Source organism: Microdochium trichocladiopsis (genome assembly GCF_020744255.1).
Source record: "Microdochium trichocladiopsis strain MPI-CAGE-CH-0230 chromosome Unknown B0I36scaffold_12, whole genome shotgun sequence".
Lineage (NCBI taxonomy): Eukaryota > Fungi > Ascomycota > Sordariomycetes > Xylariales > Microdochiaceae > Microdochium > Microdochium trichocladiopsis.
Window position 1 is genome coordinate 790481 of NW_025763555.1, and position 20977 is coordinate 811457.

The 20977-nt window shown below is 54.1% G+C and overlaps 5 protein-coding genes across 5 annotated transcripts; all 5 read left to right on the top strand.

Annotated features, from left to right (window-relative positions):
- The first annotated feature begins 2102 nt into the window (after nucleotides 1–2102).
- Nucleotides 2103–2997, top strand: B0I36DRAFT_396340 (uncharacterized protein). Its single transcript, XM_046161546.1, has 2 exons — nucleotides 2103–2699; nucleotides 2742–2997. Exons 1-2 carry the CDS (start codon nucleotides 2508–2510, stop codon nucleotides 2946–2948), a joined length of 399 nt encoding a protein of 132 aa, XP_046005862.1. The 5' UTR covers nucleotides 2103–2507; the 3' UTR covers nucleotides 2949–2997.
- A 948-nt stretch (nucleotides 2998–3945) lies between these two features.
- On the top strand, nucleotides 3946–4251 carry B0I36DRAFT_254080 (uncharacterized protein; the record flags this gene model as incomplete). The annotated part of the gene is made up of 1 exon (XM_046150797.1): nucleotides 3946–4251. The coding sequence occupies one exon, from the start codon at nucleotides 3946–3948 to the stop codon at nucleotides 4249–4251; it is 306 nt and encodes a 101-aa protein (XP_046005863.1).
- A 314-nt stretch (nucleotides 4252–4565) lies between these two features.
- Nucleotides 4566–7590, top strand: B0I36DRAFT_396342 (uncharacterized protein; the record flags this gene model as incomplete). Its single annotated transcript, XM_046161547.1, has 6 exons — nucleotides 4566–4661; nucleotides 4833–5025; nucleotides 5207–5232; nucleotides 5646–5726; nucleotides 5870–6419; nucleotides 6569–7590. 6 exons carry the CDS (start codon nucleotides 4566–4568, stop codon nucleotides 7357–7359), a joined length of 1737 nt encoding a protein of 578 aa, XP_046005864.1. The 3' UTR covers nucleotides 7360–7590.
- Nucleotides 7591–14610: 7020 nt separating this feature from the next.
- On the top strand, nucleotides 14611–16917 carry B0I36DRAFT_436004 (uncharacterized protein). Its single transcript, XM_046162796.1, has 7 exons — nucleotides 14611–14763; nucleotides 14829–15034; nucleotides 15178–15303; nucleotides 15678–15786; nucleotides 16097–16249; nucleotides 16507–16559; nucleotides 16637–16917. Exons 1-7 carry the CDS (start codon nucleotides 14760–14762, stop codon nucleotides 16769–16771), a joined length of 786 nt encoding a protein of 261 aa, XP_046005865.1. The 5' UTR covers nucleotides 14611–14759; the 3' UTR covers nucleotides 16772–16917.
- Nucleotides 16918–19253: 2336 nt separating this feature from the next.
- On the top strand, nucleotides 19254–20089 carry B0I36DRAFT_337111 (uncharacterized protein). Its single transcript, XM_046155643.1, has one exon. The coding sequence runs from the start codon at nucleotides 19423–19425 to the stop codon at nucleotides 19936–19938; it is 516 nt and encodes a 171-aa protein (XP_046005866.1). The 5' UTR covers nucleotides 19254–19422; the 3' UTR covers nucleotides 19939–20089.
- The last annotated feature ends 888 nt before the right edge of the window (nucleotides 20090–20977 follow it).

Below are 20977 nucleotides of genomic sequence, written 5' to 3' on the forward strand. Positions count from 1 at the left end.
TAGAAAGGAAACAGTAAACAGCTAATAACAGTCACAGTTACAGGATGAGGTAATGATAAAAACGACCAGTCAGTCAGAACATGCACTCGTAGAAATGTAATTTCCTGCTACGAGTGAGACAAAAGAAACGATCGAAGTCAATACAGGATGAGATTTAAAGAATTTCAATCGCTAGATGTTTTGAAATAACTTCCTGAAGTGGTCGTAGAGACATAAGTTCAACTGACTTATTTGCTGGCAGAAGCTGTTGAGTAAAAGGTTAGGGGTACGTACTGGTCTAGTCCAAGTGGTACAAACAACTTGCGATACAGACAGAGATTAACCTGGCAGGCAAGAATAATTCGGAGGAAAAAAGTCAGGTGAAGCAACAAACATAAGCATCTCGTACCGTACTCGTTGATGAAGCTGTCGAGTCAAGGTCCCGACTTAACGCGGGTTGCCCCAGAAAAGTCAATTAGGCCCTGCCATCCCTTCAAGAGGTCATGACCCAAGACCAATTCCTCGCTCTATTTCGTCGTTTCCGACCATTTGACCCAAATTCCGCAAGATTGGAGACCTTGATTAGTATGTCCGAGAGGTCTCTTGCAGCCTATTCAAGCCTGAGCTCGAAGTCACGGTGGACGAAGCCATGGTTGGTTCAATGAGCGCGTGGTCGACCGAGCCGGAGAGTGTCATATGGCCTGGCACCTACTAACAAAAACCGCAAGGACGAAAGGCAAGGTCGCAGGACCAATCGGCATGCCGAGGCGGCAGCAGCCTTCTGAAGTACTCCAGTGATGATAAGCTCCTGAACTTCGCCCGTGTATGGCGAAGATGAATGCGACCGTGCGCCGTGTACCTCGTCAGAATGCAAGTTAGAGAGCTGTACCAAAGTGGTAGTGCATTTGGCTTGGTGCTCCGTGCAAGGATATGATTCTTTCGGTGCTTTACGCGCACCCCTCAGGTCGCCGCATCTCTCTTTGAAGCCTCAACAGCGGGGAAGCAGTGCAACAGGGAGCGCCAGGACTAACTGCGGCATCGCCACCGAATTGGTGTGGTTGAAGAAGGGTACAGGGATGCCCTTCAATGAGTGTCAAGCCTTCCAAACACCAGCTTCATTACGTGAACCAGGACAACGCGACAGTCCTGTTTCTGACAACTGTGTACCTGGGCTCTGCAACCATGGACCCTCCATGGAGGCTCGCTTCTCCGGGCTCGGAGCTGAAAGCACACACGTTCCGGGAATAATGCTTTTGAAGCTCCAAGATCGATGACAGGCGATTCCCATTCGGCAGATGCTCTACTTGCCTCGGCCCTTGTAACGGTTTTTTCCTGACTCATGCTCAACGCTGAACGGTATGAAGAGTCTACTCGAGCTGTGCGCTTCAACCATTCACTTCCCGGATGTAGCCTTAGATATTCTTTTGGGATGCCTCAAGCGCCAAAGTCCGCGTCTGCTTGCTGGGACCATCAAAGCAGCGATCTCCATGCATTTTGCTAATAACATTGTGGGCATCGCTCTGGAGCGTATCCATGGAGATAATGAACAACAAATCGTCAGATCTGGAATGCACATGCGACACGGCCTCAAGAAAAAACGAGATAGATTTCCCCTGGTCGAATGCATTTTCCGTATTGATTCTACCAAAGTTTGCTCAACGGCCGCTCCAAAGCCCACAAACGCGCCCTTGGCCAGAAAGGCATGCATCGATGCACTTGTGGTCCAGAGTCACCTGGGCTTGGTTCCGTTCTAGTGTTTTCAGCCACTCCCAGTATCCATGGAAGGATGTTTGTGGATCCTGACAAATTACGTCTCTGCCATGAAATCGCGCGCCCTGCTTGCTGCTATGTGGCGTTTCGTCAATACTGTTATGTTGCGAACGAGCTTTTGGCATCGGACAAGATCGCTTGTGCACCAATGACACCATACAGTATTCAGACGGTCTAGTGATCTCGCAGCACGGTTTCAGCTCTCCCTGAGTGAAAGACAGAGAACCGCGATGCTTTCTGCTCTGGTGTAATCACTTGTTCTCATCTGGGGCTCATCAGGTACTGGCAAGACACAGACAATTGTCGCCATCATAGTTGGCCTGCTGGACCGGTTTCCAGATGAGAGAATTCTTGCCATGGCGCCCACTTTAAATGCAGTGGACAACTTGATGAGACGGTATCTTGATTACACTGGACGAACGGGCCCTACTGCTCTTAGAGTCTCAATCGAGGCGAGTTTCCTCCATTCCCTCACTTTGTTGTTGTTCGTTTGGTAACCATTTGTCCATCAAGCTGTTTCTGACATGCAGGACAGGTTCGCAAAGCGGCCGAGAACCTCGGGTAGTAGACGCTGGACGGCCGAGCAGAGAGATCTATACAAGTCGTACAAGTCCATGCAAGAAGCCAAGAAACGTGTAGAGTCCTGCCAAATTGCCTTCTCCACTTGCGTCGGCGCCGGAATTGGTCTGTGACGATCCGAGGACTTCGGGCTCGTAAGAGCCGACGAGGCTTACCAGCAAACTGAGGCTTCATCTCTTATGCCGCGGACCAGGACGTGCAAGCAGGCGGTCCTAGTTGGAGACGATATACAGCTCCGTCTCGCGGTGCAGGCCATCACTACGATCCTTGCTTACGACGTTTCGTCGTTTGAACGTTTGTACGATTGTTGCAGTGACGTGGAAGCAGCTGGTCAAATGCCGCCAAATACGCAGGCGGATCTGTCAGCTGCTGTCGGACGTCCCTCTTCCTGATGCTCGTGGGGAACACGTCAGGCAGACCATTATACAAAGCAGAGTACACTGCCTAGGGGATCCGCGATCACGGGGCTTGAAGAGGAAATTGAAGTGTCCACTATTGATGGTTATCAAGGTCGAGACGTGGAAATTGTCGTTCTCGTTACAGTGCGGTGCACTGAGCATGGCGAGATTAGATTCCTCGGGGATCTGAGAAGGATGAATATGCCCCTTGACGAGAGCTAAGAGCTGGCTGATCATATTGGGATGCCGTGCTGCACTTACCGCCGGCTCATATGGGAGGCAAAATGAACTGAGTACTGTTGTTGCGGCATAGAAAAGTCTCGTGGATATCTTCACAGAGGTCGTCAGGCTGCGACCATCATGTTGGGGCGGTCGGATGATTAAATGCCATCGTCTCTTACCATCGGTCGTGGGTGGACTCGGCAAAGCAGGAGAGTGATGGTATTTTTGCGTCTGTTAAATGACAGCGTGTCATGCTTGTGGGAGTTCGGCCAAGTTTACCCTGCCGCCTCAAGATCTATCGGATTGCCATATATGGGTAGCAACGACTTTCAATGTGGCTGCGATGTGCTTCTGTAAGAAACAGTGCACTGGGCTGCCCGGAGGCAATCTGGCGGCTCGGCCGTGAAGAATTGCCTGCTGTCAGCGATAGCGGTGCAATCCACACGTCGAGTATTTACGATGGCCAAGTCGACGAATGAGGGTAGCTATCTTGGAGGTCAGCTGCACGGCTCCTGAAGAGAGGTAGTTTGCTCCTATGATGCTCGTGGTTGGCGAGGCGCAGATCCAAACCAACTTGGCGGACCCCATGGGCTCGTGTCAGATATCTGTCGATCTATTGAACAAGGACATACGCAGGCTCATGACGGACAAAGTGGCGGATATCCACGAGCTCCCAAAATCCACGAGCTCCCATTGATCGCCATGATGCTCTTGCCGGGGCAGTCGATCCACAACAACCGGGTGCGTCCGGGTGACAACTGGGAGGGAATTATGGAGTATGCGGTGATATCGACAAGACTGCAACGAGCGCAGAAAATTGCCAACGCTCAAGGAGACGCTTTGACGAAGGAGCTCCAGAACGACGGTCATACTAACGGAGAACCAGCAAATACTCCAAATGGCTGCTCCTTGAGATCGAGGGCGCCAGTCTCATTCGCGACGTTCGAGCCGACCTTGCCACACGCATGCAGAGCCCTGTCCATGGAGATGAGCCGTCATGCAATTGAACACGGGCGAGGTTAGATCCTCCGTCGTCGTGCCTACTTCGCCCGCAGACGGCGACAAGCTGATGCGCGTGCTCGTGGGCAAGCCGCAGAGCAAGCAGATGGCCCACATGCTTACGTCGAAACTCGGCGGGCTCATTGATCGTCAGGTCCTCCATCTCCCATTCTCCCACGCAATCAAGGCCGGCCAGGCCGAGCTCGCCGTCATCGACAAACTCTTATCCCGCTGCCAGACGGGGGTGGTGTACCTCTTGTGCAGCTCATATTTTATCCTTCTAGCTGATGGACGCCGAGCATAAAATAAGCCACAAGGATGATACGGCCGACCGACTTCCGTAATTGCGTGAGCACATCCGCAGGCACAGCCGCGATGTGGTTGACGAGAGCGATGAGAAGTTCTGTCCCAGATTCGAGCTCATCAAGGTCAGCAGCAGCCCATTGACCACAGCCCGGAGCGCTGGACCTGCACCCGGGAAGTCCTCGATCTAGCCCGGAGATATCTTCCCAAGGCCCTGCATGACTTCCCCATGGAGGTGACATCCTCCCGGGATCTGGAGGTTGCTTCTCACATGCGCGACTAGTCGAGCCGAGGGCTGCAGGCAAGCTGCACGACATGCTTGTCGGTCGGGTGTGCCAACACGGTATCAAGGCTATCCCCATCGCTCAGGCTGCTCCAAAATCTTCGCGAGTACATCATAAGTCGGGTGAAGTAGGCTCTTCCGCTGGTTTCTCGGCGGAGACTGCCAAGCACACGCTGCTTCTGCTCCGCGACCTCGTCGCGAAAGGCATCCTCACCTTCGAAGCGGCGGAGGATTGACTGATGTATCAGATACTACCAGATCACCGCAAGCCAGACTGATCGTGTCTTTCCACGCCAAAGACCGCCCCTTTGCCCGTTCCGAGGTTTAGCCATCCGGGTGTGAGCGACTGCTACGAGGGCTTGAACGACAGGGAACTCAATGACGTGCTGTCCCCTCTCGACCACTCCGGCCAGCGCGTCAACAAGTACGTGACCTGGATCAAGGACTTCAAAGCTACTGAGTGCACTCAGCCTCTTGACCCAGGAGGTTCTGGTACGTCCCACGCCTGCGCATGCCGCGTCTGTGATGCTAATGTCCTGCGAAGAAGTTCGTCGCCGCCGCCGAGGCTGCGTTGCGTGCGCTTGGTGGTTCCCCGCCCAGGGTTGCGTCGGCGCTAGGGGCGAGCCTGTGTCGGCAGCCCATGGCGGTCGGCTTACTTGGCGTTGGGTGATAGCTCCCGAGAGCTTAGCTCGTGGTGTTGTAAGTCGGGCCTTGCTGCGTGTGAGACTCAACTGCGCTATGACCTTCTCCAGCTTGTGCGCCAGGTTGCGGAGCAGAGTAGAGGAGGCGTGCGCTGCGGGGTCGTGCGGGGGCGCTCCGGACGCTAGAAAAGTGTTGCTGTTATTGGGCCTGTGTGTTGCGCTTTTGGGCAGCAGCACCCTGGAACATCCCACTGAGCGCCATGATTGGGAACTGGTGATTAGGAGCGAAACAGGGTCAGCGGGCAGCTATGGTGCACTGTGAGGGTGGTCAGTACACCCACCCCACACTTACTCAGTAGGTCCCCATCCCACAGGGGTCACACATGTAGTCATTCCTCCACAATACACATCAACCGTCACAATACGCACTCTGCACCCCTGCATCGCCACTGCATGCCATGCACCATAAAGGCACAGGCCGCCGATTTGGCACGACGCGTGTGCAAGGACCCCAACCGTGGTCAGTCACAGCATGGGGTTCAGCCCAAGCTGGTCAAAAGGAGCTCAGCCATCCGCTCCTGGGTCACGACCATGCCAGCAGCTTCCTGCTTTCTCTTCTTCTTTCTCTCTAACGTCGCGAGGCGTGCATGCGCGCCGCTTACAGAACGAGGATGCTACCCCACCTCCCTGAAGAGATCATCTTGAAAATTCTCAACAACCTCGTCCCTACCGAATCTGCCACCAGCAACACTATCAAAAACCTCCAGCCCAACTTTAGAAACCTGTCTTATGCGAGTCGCGTCTCTCGTCAATTACGCCGTGTCGCGGAACCTTTACTATACCGCTACATCTACCCGACGCGTCAGCTCCTCGAGACTCTGTGCGAACGGCCCGAACTAGGCAATCATGTACATGAGGTTGGCGAGTCTAGTCCGCCTTTGACCTTAGAAGAACGCGAAGCCGTCAAGCCACTCCATAATCGAGTCCATGAACTTGCGAAGGATATTTATGACTGGCCAGTGCTTGACGCGTTCCTGGAGTACTCTAGTCCTCCTAAATTGGATGAGAACCACATCACGACTGATTCCCGCGACGACAACACGACCTGGCTTCCATCAATACTCTGCCTGACACCTCATGTCCAGACGTTACACCTAAATGTGTATCAGCTAGAATGCAAGAAGCTCGACACGCTTGCGCAGCTGTTTCAGTTGTGCGAAGACCGCATTGACTACGAGAAGGAAGGTGGAGATGCAGCATCGAGAACGCCAGCGCCGCTGTCAAAGCTGCGGTCTCTACACTTGTACGCAAAGAGCGATCCCTACCACGCTTTCTTGTACCGGTTCCACCCCAGGACTGGCTCTGGTTCTACTCAACGAACATCCGCCCGCTAGTGCTGTCTACCAAGCTTCGGACATTGAAGACTAGCGGAATAGACTGGGGTCTCACGGGCATGGGCCCACGCCCAGACGCGGAAGAGGCAAAACGAAGGGACGACAGCATATTCCCTGGTGGGCCACCGCGCAGAGAGCTGTATACCTCCCAAGGTTCTCATCCGAACTTAGAGAATCTTAGTCTCTGCGACAACCGATCTCCTGACCCCTCTCTCGTGAAGGAGATGCTGGAGGCCTATCCTAATCTCCACACTCTCGTCCTGAAGCCAAGTCAGCGCATGGCGCGACAATCTTTTGACTTCAGCAAGTACGGCATTGTACTCCGCAAACGCGCCACGGGCCTGCGCTGTTTAGATTTGGGATTTCCCGGCATTTCCCACTTTGAATCGGACGGTGGCGCGATCGGGTCTCTGAGGCACGAGTGTACTCAGCTAAAGCAGCTGCGTTTGCCCCTTGCTGCACTGTTTGGCCTGGATCCACCCGGGAAGCTGGACCTGTGTGATTACTTGCCGATCAGCCTGCGCTGGTTCTGGACCACTTTGCCGGAGGAGGAAAATTACGCGCAGGTGTGTTCCAACGCGCTGGCAAGCATGCTTGACGACAAAAGGCTACCACAGTTGGAATGGGTTCTGGTCATCCTGCCTGAAGGATGTGAGCTTAAGCCCACAGGATTCAGCGCGTTGCGACACGGCGAACGCCATGTTCTATATTGGAGAAAGCCAACCTGTGTCATACGTACGCCGCCGGGGTGGGAGGATGCCAATGTCGAGAAAGGCGTGGCGCTGCCTTAGAGGTCAAGTACGGAAAAACAGGGGCGTAGCCATTTTCTGCTGGCTCATTCATGAGTGCAAGGTCGACGACCCAAAGGGGAATGGACTCAGCAGGAGTGGGAGTTGGAGAATCGACGCCACGAACGCATGTGCCAAACGGGCAGTTATTTTGCGTGCCTGTTCCGTCTGTATAGGAACCTCTAGACCTGCCTGTGTACTCAGTGAACACATGACGAAACTCGTTTGCCAAAAGTGATATCATCTCATGTCACGTCACTACGGTTCTCTCTGCAATCGCCTGAAAAAAGTTGTTGCTACCTAACTCATGCTATTGCCCTGCGATCAGCTCTTGAAACCCATTCCCGATCCTTCTCAGTGCTTTTTCCCCCGGTTTGGGTTGACTTCAGGGCTTCGTCGTCCCATAATTTTGTCCAATCGCCCCCCCCCCCAAAGTCTACCAGCCATAGGTTCTCGTCGTTGTCGGCAAGGACATTTCGCGGCGAGGACTGCAGCAACGAGCCATCTGATGGCACTCAATCTGGGAAAGAAGGGAACACCAACCGATGACGGCAATGGCGTCAAGGAGACAGAAGCACAGAAGTCAGCTGAAAAAGGTCGGAATCGAGTTCATCCAGGAATCCAGACCGCACCGGCTCAAAGGCGAACGCAGGCTACGCACATGCCACGACTATGCCAAGTGCCGAGAAATATGACTGCTCCTGTGACCTGCCACTTGAGCGACACAGTCACCCTCCGTAGTACTGCAAACGCGCATGGGTGGCGATTCAAGGGCATCCCTACTCGACTGGAGGATGCTAAGGTCACAAGCAAAGCGTCAGGGCGACCAAAGAAGCATTGGAGGGCCCTCGCTGGGACGACCTCCAGAGCTGCATCAGGTATATGAAAGCCAAGAAACTGCTACAGCAGAAGGCCGAGGAAAACAACCACAAGAAGAAGGAGAACCCCAATTGTGTCCCCGAGACAGCGTTCTATGCGTTCATACCGTGTGACGAGGACGGATCAGAAGCTGACCTTCCAGTCGTTCAAATCTACGTGACGACGGCAATCCCGAGCCCACTGCGCGACTCTTGGCTCCTCGATCGCTGTGCGAGCCAGCTATCACGAACGACAAATCCCTTGCCGCTCCAGGGTCACATAGAACAGCGATGGAGACTCGCATGGCCCTCGCCGGCGCATCCAGCTTTGACATCAAGTTGAGGCTTGGCCGAGAACATCGGCCGGGTCAATCACAGGTGCCTGTCGTTGTGGTGTGCACGCCATCGCAGCTTGTTGCCTGATCCTCCATACCCGTGCCTCATCTTTGATCCTTGCCAGCATGAACCCTTTCCTTGCGTGGCCGGAACCATCGTTGCCCAGCTTTCGACTGGTCATTCCGAGATGGACTGTCTCCTGCAACACATACAAGTCTATCTGCTCCTCCGCCTGATGCGCATACCTCCTCTTGAACATGGTCTGTACAGGTGCCCGGGGTTTCAGTCGTCTTGCACCGGTGTCGTGCTCGGCCTGCAGACGGCTTTTCTGCTCTTTGCGTGTTCGACCACTTTGCTGATACCGTTTAGTGGAATCGACAGCTAGCGCCCCGCCCACCTGTTGAAACAACAGCTTCAGGTACTCTGCTGGGCTAGCAGGCGGTTTGCCGTTAGCGAAAAAGCTCTCATTGCCGAGGATCATGCGAGCAATATCCATGCCAACCCATGTCAGTGCCTCCTTGAACTTCGCTGCTGTCGCTGGATCGATGCCACCATTGTCCTCCTCCTCGATGCTGAGCATCCCTTCCTTCTCTAGTGCCTTGAGTAGATGCATCGCGCCGCCGATCGACTCACACACATCAGCAACAGCGAGCCCAGCATCGCGAACAACAGGGAATCATAGACTGGCCAGTCCGGCACGCAACGCACGGTGGTGAGCAAGTCGGAGATTAATGGCACCGCTAGAACACGGTCGTCTTTGAATTTCTGCTCGCCGGTTATGAAGTGCCGAGGGTCTAGCGATGGGTCAAAGCTGCTGTACGTGCCGTCTATGTACGCGGTGAGCTCGTCATAGATCGAATAACTGAAGTTGTCCGTGATCAATGGTCCACAAACGAAGATCACATCCTCACCCCAGCCTTTCAGGCGAAGCTGGAACGCGTGCAAATCAATGAGCAGCTTCTTGAGGCCGCCGCTTCGATGAGCGGCGTGACGTCCTTGAACATGTCCCTGGCGAGCCGAGTCGCCATATCCGTCGCTAGGGTGGCTGCGGCCAAGTCAAAAACCAAAACAAAACCCGCTTTCATAGTTTTCCCACATCCATTTGACGTGCTGGGACTTGTACTTATGGGTTGAAGCAGAATACGGTCATCGCGAGCTTCTCAATCTCAGACCGACGCTGCCAGTTCCGAAGTGCCTGTCGCTCAGTAGCCGTGACATCAGCGCTTGAAGTTGCCAAGGGGTTATGGAGTCCGGCCTTCACGACCGGGTGAAGACTTGTGTCATCTAGGCCATCGTTCATGCAGCATGACGCGACGTGTCACGCGCAGCTTTCTTCTCCCCAACACTATCGTAGATAGCTGAGGTTCTTGGCTTGCAGTGGTGTAGCCCGCTGTCATGCCTTATGTTTCCCATCCTGGTTCATGGCAACTTGTTCCCAGGCATGGCACCAAAACCTCTGAATCTCTGCGATGGGGATCCATCACACGGCCGCTCAATAGACAAGAAGTGGAACGCCGACTAAGCCGTGGGTTGGCAATTGATTGAGGGTGTTATGCCCAATTGATGTCAGGCCCTTTTCACTCCAGCCCAGTTGACAAGATCCCTGCCTTGCAAAAGTGCGGCTGTGCACGAGTACAAGGCTCGAAGACGCAGGCATGGAATGAGCGTGGATGGTGCTGTACGTCTCGTGAAAAGGTGTAGAGCAGGCTATTCATGCTTCGATGTCCTGTGCGGTGGAAAACCTGTCGTAGTTCATTGCTGAAGAAAGATTCATGGCGCGAAGCAAAGGCCGCATGCATCACGTCCAGCAGGATGAAGGCAGCCTACGTACGAGGGCGGATTGCTGCGTCCGCACTATATCTGTGCTGCCAACAAGTGGCAGCCATAATGCTGCCTGGAATCATCAGAGGCCAGACACTGAAGAAAACAACGGATCAGCACGGCATTATGGGAGCAGCAGACCCGCCCTTGGAAAAGGCTTGTAGAGAAGGCGCTAGAGCAGGGGCGAAGCATGACACAACTACAGAAGCAGATGCCGAGGGCAAATGATAATGATGAAGATATTAGGACGTGCCTTCACAATTTCTGGACCATCCATGATTCGGGCACGTGCGGATACACAAGAGAGAGCGGTTTTGGAGACAATGCTCACCGCCGCTGCTTTAAACCCGCGGCTAACGGAGGCACTGTTCATTTTGTCGTTCGACCTGGTCACAACGGACCAGGGCCAGGCGTCTTCTACTCGACTGGCTCGTTCGACCACGCGTTACAGTGACAGGCAAGATACGAAGCTAGTTCTATATGTATCGTCTCGTCAAGTACCATCATCTTCTTCCAGAAGCTCATGACGTACGTTCGAGGCCTTGGTGACCTCTGTAGTCAGAGGCAAAGACAGACGTCTGAAGCCACCGCTAGTCTTTCTCATAGGTTCATGGGTTCGTGGGTTGGTTAACAAGATCACTCGCGAGCACTATTTCATCGAGCTGCCGAAGGCTTTCCTCTCGCTATATCCCGGGGATCGGTCTAGCGGTGTCGAACAGCGATTCCAGAGATTACATAGAAATTATCTCAAGCTCGTCGCATCAGTCGTGGTATGAGGAGGCCTATTCTATCCCTCACTGATTCGGAAACATCTTGCCACTTTGTTCTGGTCAACGCAGGTAGTCTGGGGACACTGAAGCATGACAAGTATGGGACTTTCATTCCGAGACGGTTGTCGTTACACTCAATTGTTAGTGAAATGGAGCTATCGAGTGTCACCTTCAGATTCCAAATGGAGCCGCCTGGCAAGCCAGCATGCCTTCCAGTGAAGAAGGATCCAGATATCCTCTGGCAGACCTCCTTCATCCCAACATCCCTGCCGGGGCGGCCCCTGCGCAGCCTCCGGGGGCGCAATGAGGGCTTTCATAGTCAACAGATAACACCGCAAGCAGAGTTAGAGAGTACAGGCATCTATGTAGCAATGCCAGCCGGGCGCGCTGTGGGATTCACGGTTCCACTGGTGGGTGACGACAATGCTATTGTCGTTATGTCTTGTGCTGGGTCTTGGTCTACAACATCATCTCGGTTGGCAGCTCATCAAGAGTCTTGGATGGAAATGCACTGGACTACATAGAATCATGAAACTTTGAGAGTTTTGATAAAAACTAGTAGACAAAAAGTCGCATCGGTGTTTTAGGAGTACCACGCGGTGATATGTATAACGATGGCCTGAGAGTTTCCGTCTTAAACTTGGGTACATTGACGCGCGAGAAGAGAAAGCCCGCAAGTTTGCTGCTACCTTGTCAATCCGATAGCCACATATATAGCTGGTACACGCTGCCACCGGACACGCTCCACGTTCGCAGGCTGCGAGGACTGGTGTCCATTTTGAGCACGGTCTCATGGCCAGTAGACTCTCCAGCCTCATCACTCTGCATTCAAATGCTGACAAGCGAGTGGCAGTCCTGTTGGTCTGACGATCAAACGATACGCCGCAGTAGCTGCCGGTGCAGAGTCGTTTCGTCCTAGGATGGTGTACTACAGGCAAGTAAATTGCAATTGATTAAACGCGCAGACTTGAAGGGGTACATTCTGTGTCGAGCCCAGAGGGGAAACTGCGCATCATGATGGGCGAACCATCACTTTTGGATCCGCACAACTGACGGCTCGGGGTTTAATTAGAGCTCGGTGAAAGCATCGACCCACGGGGCATGTGGCTCACTTCTCCACCCTTTAAAAGCCTCGGAACTCTGTTGGTAAGGCGGCGGCCGACGGCGAGTTTTGCAACTGGCAAACGATCATCGCTCGTCACAAGAACAGCTTCTCGCTCGAGTGCCTCGTCGCTTTGCGGACCTGCGAGCAGGCCAGAGCACTCGGACGGGTCCTGCATTATAGAGAGCCAGTGGTTGACTGCATGCCTCCCACTATTATTGATTCGGATGAGAATGCAGCCTGGCAATTTCCGGGGACCTGGGAGCAACTGGTTAACTGCGCCATCACAGGGGCTCGACACTGTGATAGAAGGGCTTTTTCTACGGAGTCCTCTCGGGCAGCCAGGAACAAACTGACGAAGCTGGAGAGAGGCGGCGAAACACTTCAGGCTGATGCAGAGCGAGACAGACCAAGGTGCACGGTCGGATGGTGGGAGACTAACTCTTGGACCTTGTTGCGGGTGTGCTTTGCCCCACTTTACTTGCAGTTTCGTTCTTGATGCCCGAGCTCGATTGAAGTCCAAGGGTTCGCCGAGCGCGCAGGCAACGTCCAGGACGAGGCAGCTCACGGCATATTGAAGCACAAGCATAATTTCGGCCTGGCGGCTGGTGCCGCTCAACCTGCACGGAATGGACTAATTTGGCGCCTGGGGGGCGCCGCGATGTGGCAGCCATGGCGGCGTCCTGAGCTTTTTCTTTTTAGCTGTGTGCACGCACTCTGGGCGGGATGGAAGCTTGCAAGCAGGCTACATTTGCTTGGGGCCGGGAATCTTTCGGTGCGCAGCATCCTAGGGTAAGAACAACAGCACTTGCGTGGTGCATGGGGCGAGCAGCGTGGACTTTCATGGGACATAGTGATTGGGGGCACGGCTTATGGCAATCTGTAGTGTCTGAGTTGTGAGCTCCACCATGGCGCATTGCTGCCTGATTGTCCCGCTCGGTTTGCTAGAGAGCACAAGAAAGGGCTCCAAAGCCGTAGCCAAGGTACCCAGCCGTCTTCTCTCCTGCAACACCCGCTCGAACACCAGGATTTGCATCCCATCGCCGCGGCTTCCCAAACACCCTGCCGTGTATGCGCAATGGCCAGCGACTCATTGCATATAACATCGATGTTGCCCACACTTTCTTCCACGTGGCGGCCCTTGCTCGTCTTGATCCCTACTATCATCAACGTCGCCAGTATTTTCAGCGATCCTCTGAACACAGCTATCAACTCGATCTCGACAAACCATGAAATGCCTTATTGGCGCATAGTACTGGACGCAGGACTGCTGGGTCTGGTAGAGTGGGCCTATTTTCCGCTCAAGCGAGGAGCACCAGACCCGACCACAATAGGCAGCTCCATCGTTCTGCGCCTCATGCGCTACTTCCATATGATAGTAGTCGACATCTCTGGTATTCTGCACACTCTACTTCTTATGGCAGTCTCTCCCAGACAGGCTGATGGGCCCCCGTGGTTTAAGACGCTAGGTTGGGGTGTTGTTGTGCTGTTTGTTCTCCACATGAGCTGGACTTTCAAGTGTCTTCTGGTCGGACTCGATCACGACGCACAAAGAGACGCGCAAAGGACTAGAGCGAAGCGATAATACGTACTGAATTCTGACCCGACGACATCAAGAACGAGACAACACACTTTGTTGGTATGGATGAGAGGCGCCACCTGCGCAGCCTTCTCGACCAATGGTCAAAAATCCGAAGATGACGCGACAACGAGGCGACAAGCATGCGTTGACACCGAGGCGATCGTCACACCAATTGTCCCGGCCACTAGAAGCACGCCGCCCAACGTGGGTCTCAGTCGCGGCGGCCTCGCAGCCCAGGAGGGGCTCGTGGTAATGACCGGTCGTCATACCAGAAAAAGGCGAGCGGCAGGCTATCATCTTAGCCTCTCGAGGTGGCTCGCTCCTGCAGAATGAAACTAGGGTCATAAGTCAAAGCACCTGGATTCCGACACCTATATCAACCAAGACAACACCTTTTTTTGATTGCGAATAGCTTAACATATTTCGACTCTAGAGATCCGTGTTTCCAATGTATAAGAGGGAACTGTGTTTATTATTATCATTAGTACGCGTACTAGTTAGGTTTCGCGAGCCTATGAATCTATCGTATCATAAACCATGCCGGAGCTGGATGAAAAGTATACGTTACGTATTCGGTACGCCTAAGCGGCGTCTGCGCTGCGTGGTTCCGTCGCGTGTCACGAATGGCTCTCACTAGCCAGACGTTCTTTGGGCGAGATTGGTCGCCTCCCTCCACGCCTCCAAACCGGTGCAGCTCCTGGGTATGTGTGATTTCGGGGCGCGCGCGCACCGCCAGAGCTGCGTGGGCGCATCGTTGACGGCGCTCCCTCTTGCGGAGGTCGTCGTCGTCGTGATTCCTTCTCTCCTCCTCCAAGCCATCGTCAACCTGTAAGTGCTCCTCGCCGGCCGCATCGAAGTCGCGCGGCTCCAGCGTCACTGTCGAGGGCTTCAAGCTAACCTCCTTCGCAGCAGTCGCAGCAGGAACAACAACAACGATGGGTATGTCGTCGCCTTAAACCTCCAACCTCACCTTCTCTTCACCTGCTAACTTCGCAATTTTTCAGACCCCAACCCTCTCAAGCGCACCCTCCCCGGGGACGTGGAGGACGAGGCGCACGCGCGGCTCGGAACCGTCGCCGCCGGTGCCTCTGCGGTCATGGGCGAGGCAGGAGAGTTGCTGCATCTCCAGCAGCAGCAGCAAGCTCCCCCGGCCCCCCGGACCCCCTCGCCGCCTCCACAAGTGGACGGCCCGTCCTCGCCTTCGGCGTCGGTGAGTGTCGCTCGCGCTTCGTATCCGTAGCGTCGTCGTTCTCGCGCAGCTGATATATTTCCGAGACAAAATTCAAACATTACCAAGAGCGTCTAGACCAATGCATGAAAATTCGTAACAGATATATTTGGTGTTCCTGGCAGACGAAGAGCCATCAAAACTGTAAGGCCCGTGGACGCCATCGATACGGCGCAGGGCTGGCCTGGCACCGATTCGGTGTCGATAAGGTGGAGATGCCCAATGTGCACAACTGTGCTGCATCTACCGAGGTACGAGGAACGCAGACAGTGGGAATGGCAATCGTCTTCAATGCTTGGTTGATAGATAACATAGATAGATGTATGTTAGAATTACATTTACATTGTCCTTGAAAATGAAAATCATACAATCATACGTATTATGGCGCTCTAGTGTGTTGTTTGCTTGAAAGGCATGCAGCATACAGCTAGCGTATAGGGATTCTCTGCAAACATACAAGCGAATATCATGATTATCTACAAAAGCGCTACCTGAAGCGGCGGCTTCCAACAGGAGCAATGACGTTCGTTGTATCTCTTTTGCCTAAACAATCACCCTCCCAGTTCCGATATCAGCATGATGCACCAATGCTGCAGAGGTACTGTACAGGCTGGCATGATTGTAGAGCAGGAGTCGCACGAGGCAAAGCTCACACGTCAGAGTCCATTCACAGCCAGGTGGTGCTCCCCCCGTTGGCCACCCTCAAGATGGCGCGCTGGAATCTGCTGTCGAAGGTAGGTCTAAGGACTAACAGCTGGAACCAGCAAAGACCTGGGCATTGCGCGATCGGTTAGCCCTCAACTCTTACGGAGCACACTCGAAGGTGAGCAGGCGACTTTCTTAGATCGCGCCCAGTAGAGCTCTCAAAAGATTTCGACAGGCAGCAGTATGGGCGCGTTCCATCTGTGAAGGTCCAGCTGCGTGCAACACTCTTACAGATGTGTTTTCTCTACATGCATCTTGATTGTCTCCCAATTTCACCACCGATCAAGATAGGCCCAACTAGATGATATGATGGACTGCCTGCGAACTTTGCTAATCTAGAACCTAGCCTGTGCGAAAGAGGGCTGGGAGATCGCGGTGTTCTAGGAGTCGTTATGCCAAACGGAGAGCGGAGATGTGAATCACTCTGGGCTAGGGGATTAAGCTCCAACAGCTGGAAATGGCGCCGTTGGCTGGGTGAAGCTGGCTCTGGCGGTAATCCGCAACTGAGGAAACTGCTCCTATGGAGTCGGCCGACGCTATGCGAAAATCCCCCAGAGATGTGAGATGTAGACTGAGCTTGCACAACTGATTATGTGCGAGTCGGCGCGGCCAGGAAGTACGTCGTGACTGGTTTGTTGACAATTGCGGATGAACACTTGTTCGAAAGTGACTGCGTTCAACCACGAATGGAGGCGCGAGTTCAGTCAAATGCGAGCCATGGATGAGACATCCCTGAATTCTGGGGTCAGTGGCAGGAGCGGGTCCACGCCGTGCCTTCCCGGGAAGCTCAGAAGGCATGGAGGTGAGTGCCCCACTACTTCGGTACCTACGCTAGCGTAGATTGACCCCTCAACCCTCTAAATAATTTATTTGTTCTAGGCCATGACTGCGCTGCCCCGTCATCGTTCACCTCAGCGTATTGATGCTGACTGCTCGCGTTGGTACCAAGCTCCCTGGTACAGATTCGCGCCTCAGTGCGCCAGCGACACCCTGAGCCACGGCGCTACACCGTGAGTGAGAACAAACACAGGTCAAGTGCCCGCTGCTCGTTGGCGAGAACGCAAATATGCAGCCGCGTCCACGTGCACCTCGAACGCCAGCGCAATGCTCCCCTCTAGAAACAGCCTGCGAACGCGTACAGCCAGGATGCTTCGAGGGCACAGCGATCTGTCACGTCCAGAGACAGTTTATCCCGAATAATCTCGAGGACCTGATTTGTCTCTCGCACGACAGCACAAATCCAGTTCATCACGGCCGAGGCACCAGCGGCCATCATTCCTGCAACTCGACTGCGGGTGTCTCCGAGTCTAGTGTACTGCTTCCGCGAAGGGCGCATCGCAGCCACACTGATTGTCGTAGATATCAAGGTCTGACAATCCAATACATCTCGAAGGGGCAGATTTCACCTTGACGGATTCCGACAAGCATGGCACGCTGCCAAATAAGTATGAAGCTATGTTTCCTGCTTTCACCTAACTCGACCACGGCTGAAGGGAAGAGACCACTACACTGATGTCATCGGACAGGCCCTGCTTGAACTGCAGGGTCTTAGCCTGACCATCAGGAAACTAACCACAAGACTATCTCATGCCACAGCTGTAGTACTCTGTTCATTTTGCCTCCCAGATGAGCCGGCGGTAAGTGTATGGCGGCATTCCAATACGCTAAGCCCGCTCTACGCCGTCGTCAAGACAACATGCACCCCAAGAGTACGGCGACTTCAGGGTATTGTGATGACGGGTCGGGCTGTTTTTGTTGCTGCCGCCGCCGATGTTTCCCCCTTGTAGCATTTTGTCCCTGCTGGCTAATTTCTGCGCCTAATTCCCTGGCGACTGCTTCCCACTCATCTGCCATGATCGCAGAAGCCTTAGCCGCAGAGTCGCCCGTGTGCGACACCGCCTTCGCCTCCGGCGCGACATTCTCGTTATTTCCCCGGTGGCGTCGGATAGGGCAGCCTTGAGCAGCAGCTGCTCGCGCTCAGGGTGTTGCTTGTCGAGGCGCATGGCCACAACGCTGCATACCTAGGGTCGTTGAGCATTGCGGCCATGCACCGCCAGATGTCCTGGGTGCAACGTCCCCGGCGTCGCCCGGAGAGCCCGCCGCCAACCCACTCCACCTCCGGGCCGCTTACGCCAGTTCAGAAAGCCCGACGAGCGCCCGGACAACTCCCTCTGATAAACCCCGAACCCCACGAGATGCAGACAGATATGGGTGACCCGGGGCTCGACGTACAGGTCGAGTTGTGGACGCTGGTCACCTCGTTGATTGAAAGTCATTTTCGGGTTTTGATTTGGTCACTACCGTATTGCGTGCACCTGTAAATAAACCAGTGCTTCCAGGCCTACACTCGTCACGCGCGCGGTGCTCAACGTGAAGCGTCTTCTGTATCACACGCTGCCTGGCAATTAACGGTAGTGTGGCGGCTCCCCACTTTCCGCCAAGGGAGAATCACCTTCGACGAGAGCACGGTGTATGACCCGGAACGGGACCAAGAGCCTCTCACGGTCGGATCAGGGAGCAGATAATTGACACCACCAAAATGCTGGACATTCCAATGGAGGATCAGGTCACTCAAGAAATGGCGAACATCCTGGGGTACAGTGAGCAATTGGCCGTCGATCCCCGAACCTACACCAGGCCTGACCAGCACCGAATCGCCTCGAGAGAAGCCCTACCTCGAATGGTACAGGGACGGCGAAAATATCTGACTTCAGCGGATGAGATGATGAGCGAGATAAGGTGACAGGTCCGACTCCGCCGGCCTGCGCGCAGCCACCTCTCACATCCAGAACAAATCATCGACAACGACAACCTGCTGAATGGCCGCGCCGCTGTCGAGGTCCTGGTACACAGCAACGACAGAATCGACTGCATAATAGCAGTGGCACCAGAACACCCACAGCCAAAGGGATGATTGCCCCAGTAGAACAATCCCGCCGGAAAACAGCCATGAAGTGACCGACGGGGTGCCTCACATCAGCAGCGAACTATCAGACAGAAAATACGCACGTGGTTTCGCGTCCCAAAACCTCACAGGGCAACTGGAATCAGACGAGAACTAGTATTGCGAAAGTCCCCACGGATATGGCGACGCCCTCACGAAGAAGCGCCCGACAAGCCCAGTCCTCAGCGAAGAAGATTGAAGCTGACCGACAGCAAGCAGAGGGGACGGCACTAGAAAATGGGCGCACACGTACTTCGTGGTGGGAGACATTCCGACAGCGGAAGAGGAGGACCAGCCTAACGACAATCTGCAGCTGGAAACCTGCTTCTCCGTCATCAAAGCTGCCATGACGACAGCGGCTGATTGCGTCCGTTCAGAGCACGCCAAACGACCACCAAGCAACTACCAGGAGGCTCTCAACCACCCATCGGAGGGCCTGTTCCTCGAAGCTATCAGGCGAGAGCGACGAGATGTCCGGGACCCATCGCAAGGAGATCATGGCGACTCATTGTCCGAAGCCGAGTCGGTAAAAGGCAGGTGTTGCCCCTGAAATGGGTGTCCACCTACAAACTGGACAAAGACGGCTACATCGCAAAGTGCAAGGCACGCATTAGCGTGCGAGAAGACATTGAGAAGGATCTCAGGAACGAAACGCACGCAGCCACGCTGGCGGCGAAGTCATTCCGCATGATGTTGGCAATTATCACGAGAGACGACCTGGATGTCAGACAGTGCGACGTCATCAGCGTGGAGCCTCATAAACAAGGAGGACCGGTTGTTGCCGACTACCAGATGGGTACGTCCATCTGGGGTTTCTCAGGACGGAGAGGATCCCACAATGGTTGCAGACCCGCAGAAGGCCCTGTATGGACTCGGGGAATCGCTCCTGTTATGGTACAGAGGGATCTCATCGTCTCGTACTTTAGACCTCCACCAGCGTACAATGACCTCGTCGCGCCGCCTTGACGTCTTCGTTGGGCAGATTCGCGGAGTCGTAATAGACGACTTTGCCATGTTTCACGTTTATTTCGCGAAGCGTGAAGTGGTTGTTGTCAAGTGGAGACGGAAGCAGCAGATGTTATCCCGTCCCTCTCCCCTCGTTCATTGTTGCACCTGCTTCGCGGTCCCTCCAACGGTTTGGCCAAGGGTCTGCCTCCCGTTCCATAATTGGACCAACAAACCGACGCGGACATTAGGCAATTTTCCAGCGAGATGCATCGACAACACCAGTTCGTGATTGAAAGCGTGTCGTTACTCGATCGGCTACAGACCAGAATTCGAGAGGAAGTCATGAGGCATGGTGCTGTCGGAGACAAAGACCTGGCGAGGCAGCCCATGCAACTGAGTGACCCCTGGAGCGGCTTTGACATTGGGCATGGGTCGGAGTGGAACCTCCTATGTAACTATTTTTCAATGCGTGCTGGGTACTCAGTGGGTACCTGAGGCCCGCCCCCCTCTTACCAACTCCCGGCCGGATCTGTTCCCTCAGCCACACTGCATAAGTTGCAGTTGTGCATAAAACCCCTCCGTTATGCCACAGCCGCGTAACGGCCTGCCAAAGCAACGTTTGAGCAGGTAACTTAACGGAAGGCCAACTCGAATTGTTCAATGGCTGAGGCCAATCCCTGTTGCCGCTTGCACATCTTCATAATGTCGCCCCACGCGGATCTTGTTCCAACGGTAGACTCATGAATGCTCGCTTTCCTTGTGCGCTTTTTGTGCGGGTATGAATTGTTCGGATGTTTGCTGAACACGATTAGCTATGTCCCAAAGAGAGGCCTTTAAGAACGCTTAAGAAATTGATAAGGACGACCCAAGCCGAAGAAAGGCAGAGAGGGTAAGCGTGCACGAGTTCGAGCCAGACTGGAGCGACCAACGCCCAGTCAGAAGTCAGCGGTTAGATCGACGAGGGCCACTTCTCAGAATCAAAGCAATGTAGAAGAGCTCTTCGTGCCGTACGAGAGTTGAGAGTGTTCCAGTAGCATCCTTGGTTTTCGCTCCCTAGCGCAGCTTCGGTAGAGCAGCGTATCGAATTGCCGGCACGAAAGGCGGAGTTCCACTGCGCTGAATTTGCGCGACAGCACTTGACCACTCGCACGAATGATAGCGCCAATTCTTCTACATGGACGTCGGAAAATGAAGTTGCAAGCAAGCTTGCTGAGCTCAGTCTAAACAAGATCGTCTGGCTTACAGATTAATAGTCTTGTCAGCCTAATGACGCCAACAGTCGATCACTTATATGTCTCTAGGTTTGCTTGAGGAGTTGTGAACAGGAA

Excerpts from the sequence above, each read along its gene's own strand:
- B0I36DRAFT_396340 (XM_046161546.1), top strand. The coding sequence starts at position 2,508 with ATGCCGCGGACCAGGACGTGCAAGCAGGCGGTCCTAGTTGGAGACGAT. Across the intron at positions 2,700-2,741 it reads AGGCGGATCTGTCAGCTGCT|GCAGACCATTATACAAAGCA; the intron begins GTCGGACGTCCC and ends GGAACACGTCAG.
- B0I36DRAFT_436004 (XM_046162796.1), top strand. Across the intron at positions 15,035-15,177 it reads CGTCCTCGCCTTCGGCGTCG|ACGAAGAGCCATCAAAACTG; the intron begins GTGAGTGTCGCT and ends TGTTCCTGGCAG. Across the intron at positions 16,560-16,636 it reads GAAGCTCAGAAGGCATGGAG|GCCATGACTGCGCTGCCCCG; the intron begins GTGAGTGCCCCA and ends TATTTGTTCTAG.
- B0I36DRAFT_337111 (XM_046155643.1), top strand. The coding sequence starts at position 19,423 with ATGTCAGACAGTGCGACGTCATCAGCGTGGAGCCTCATAAACAAGGAG.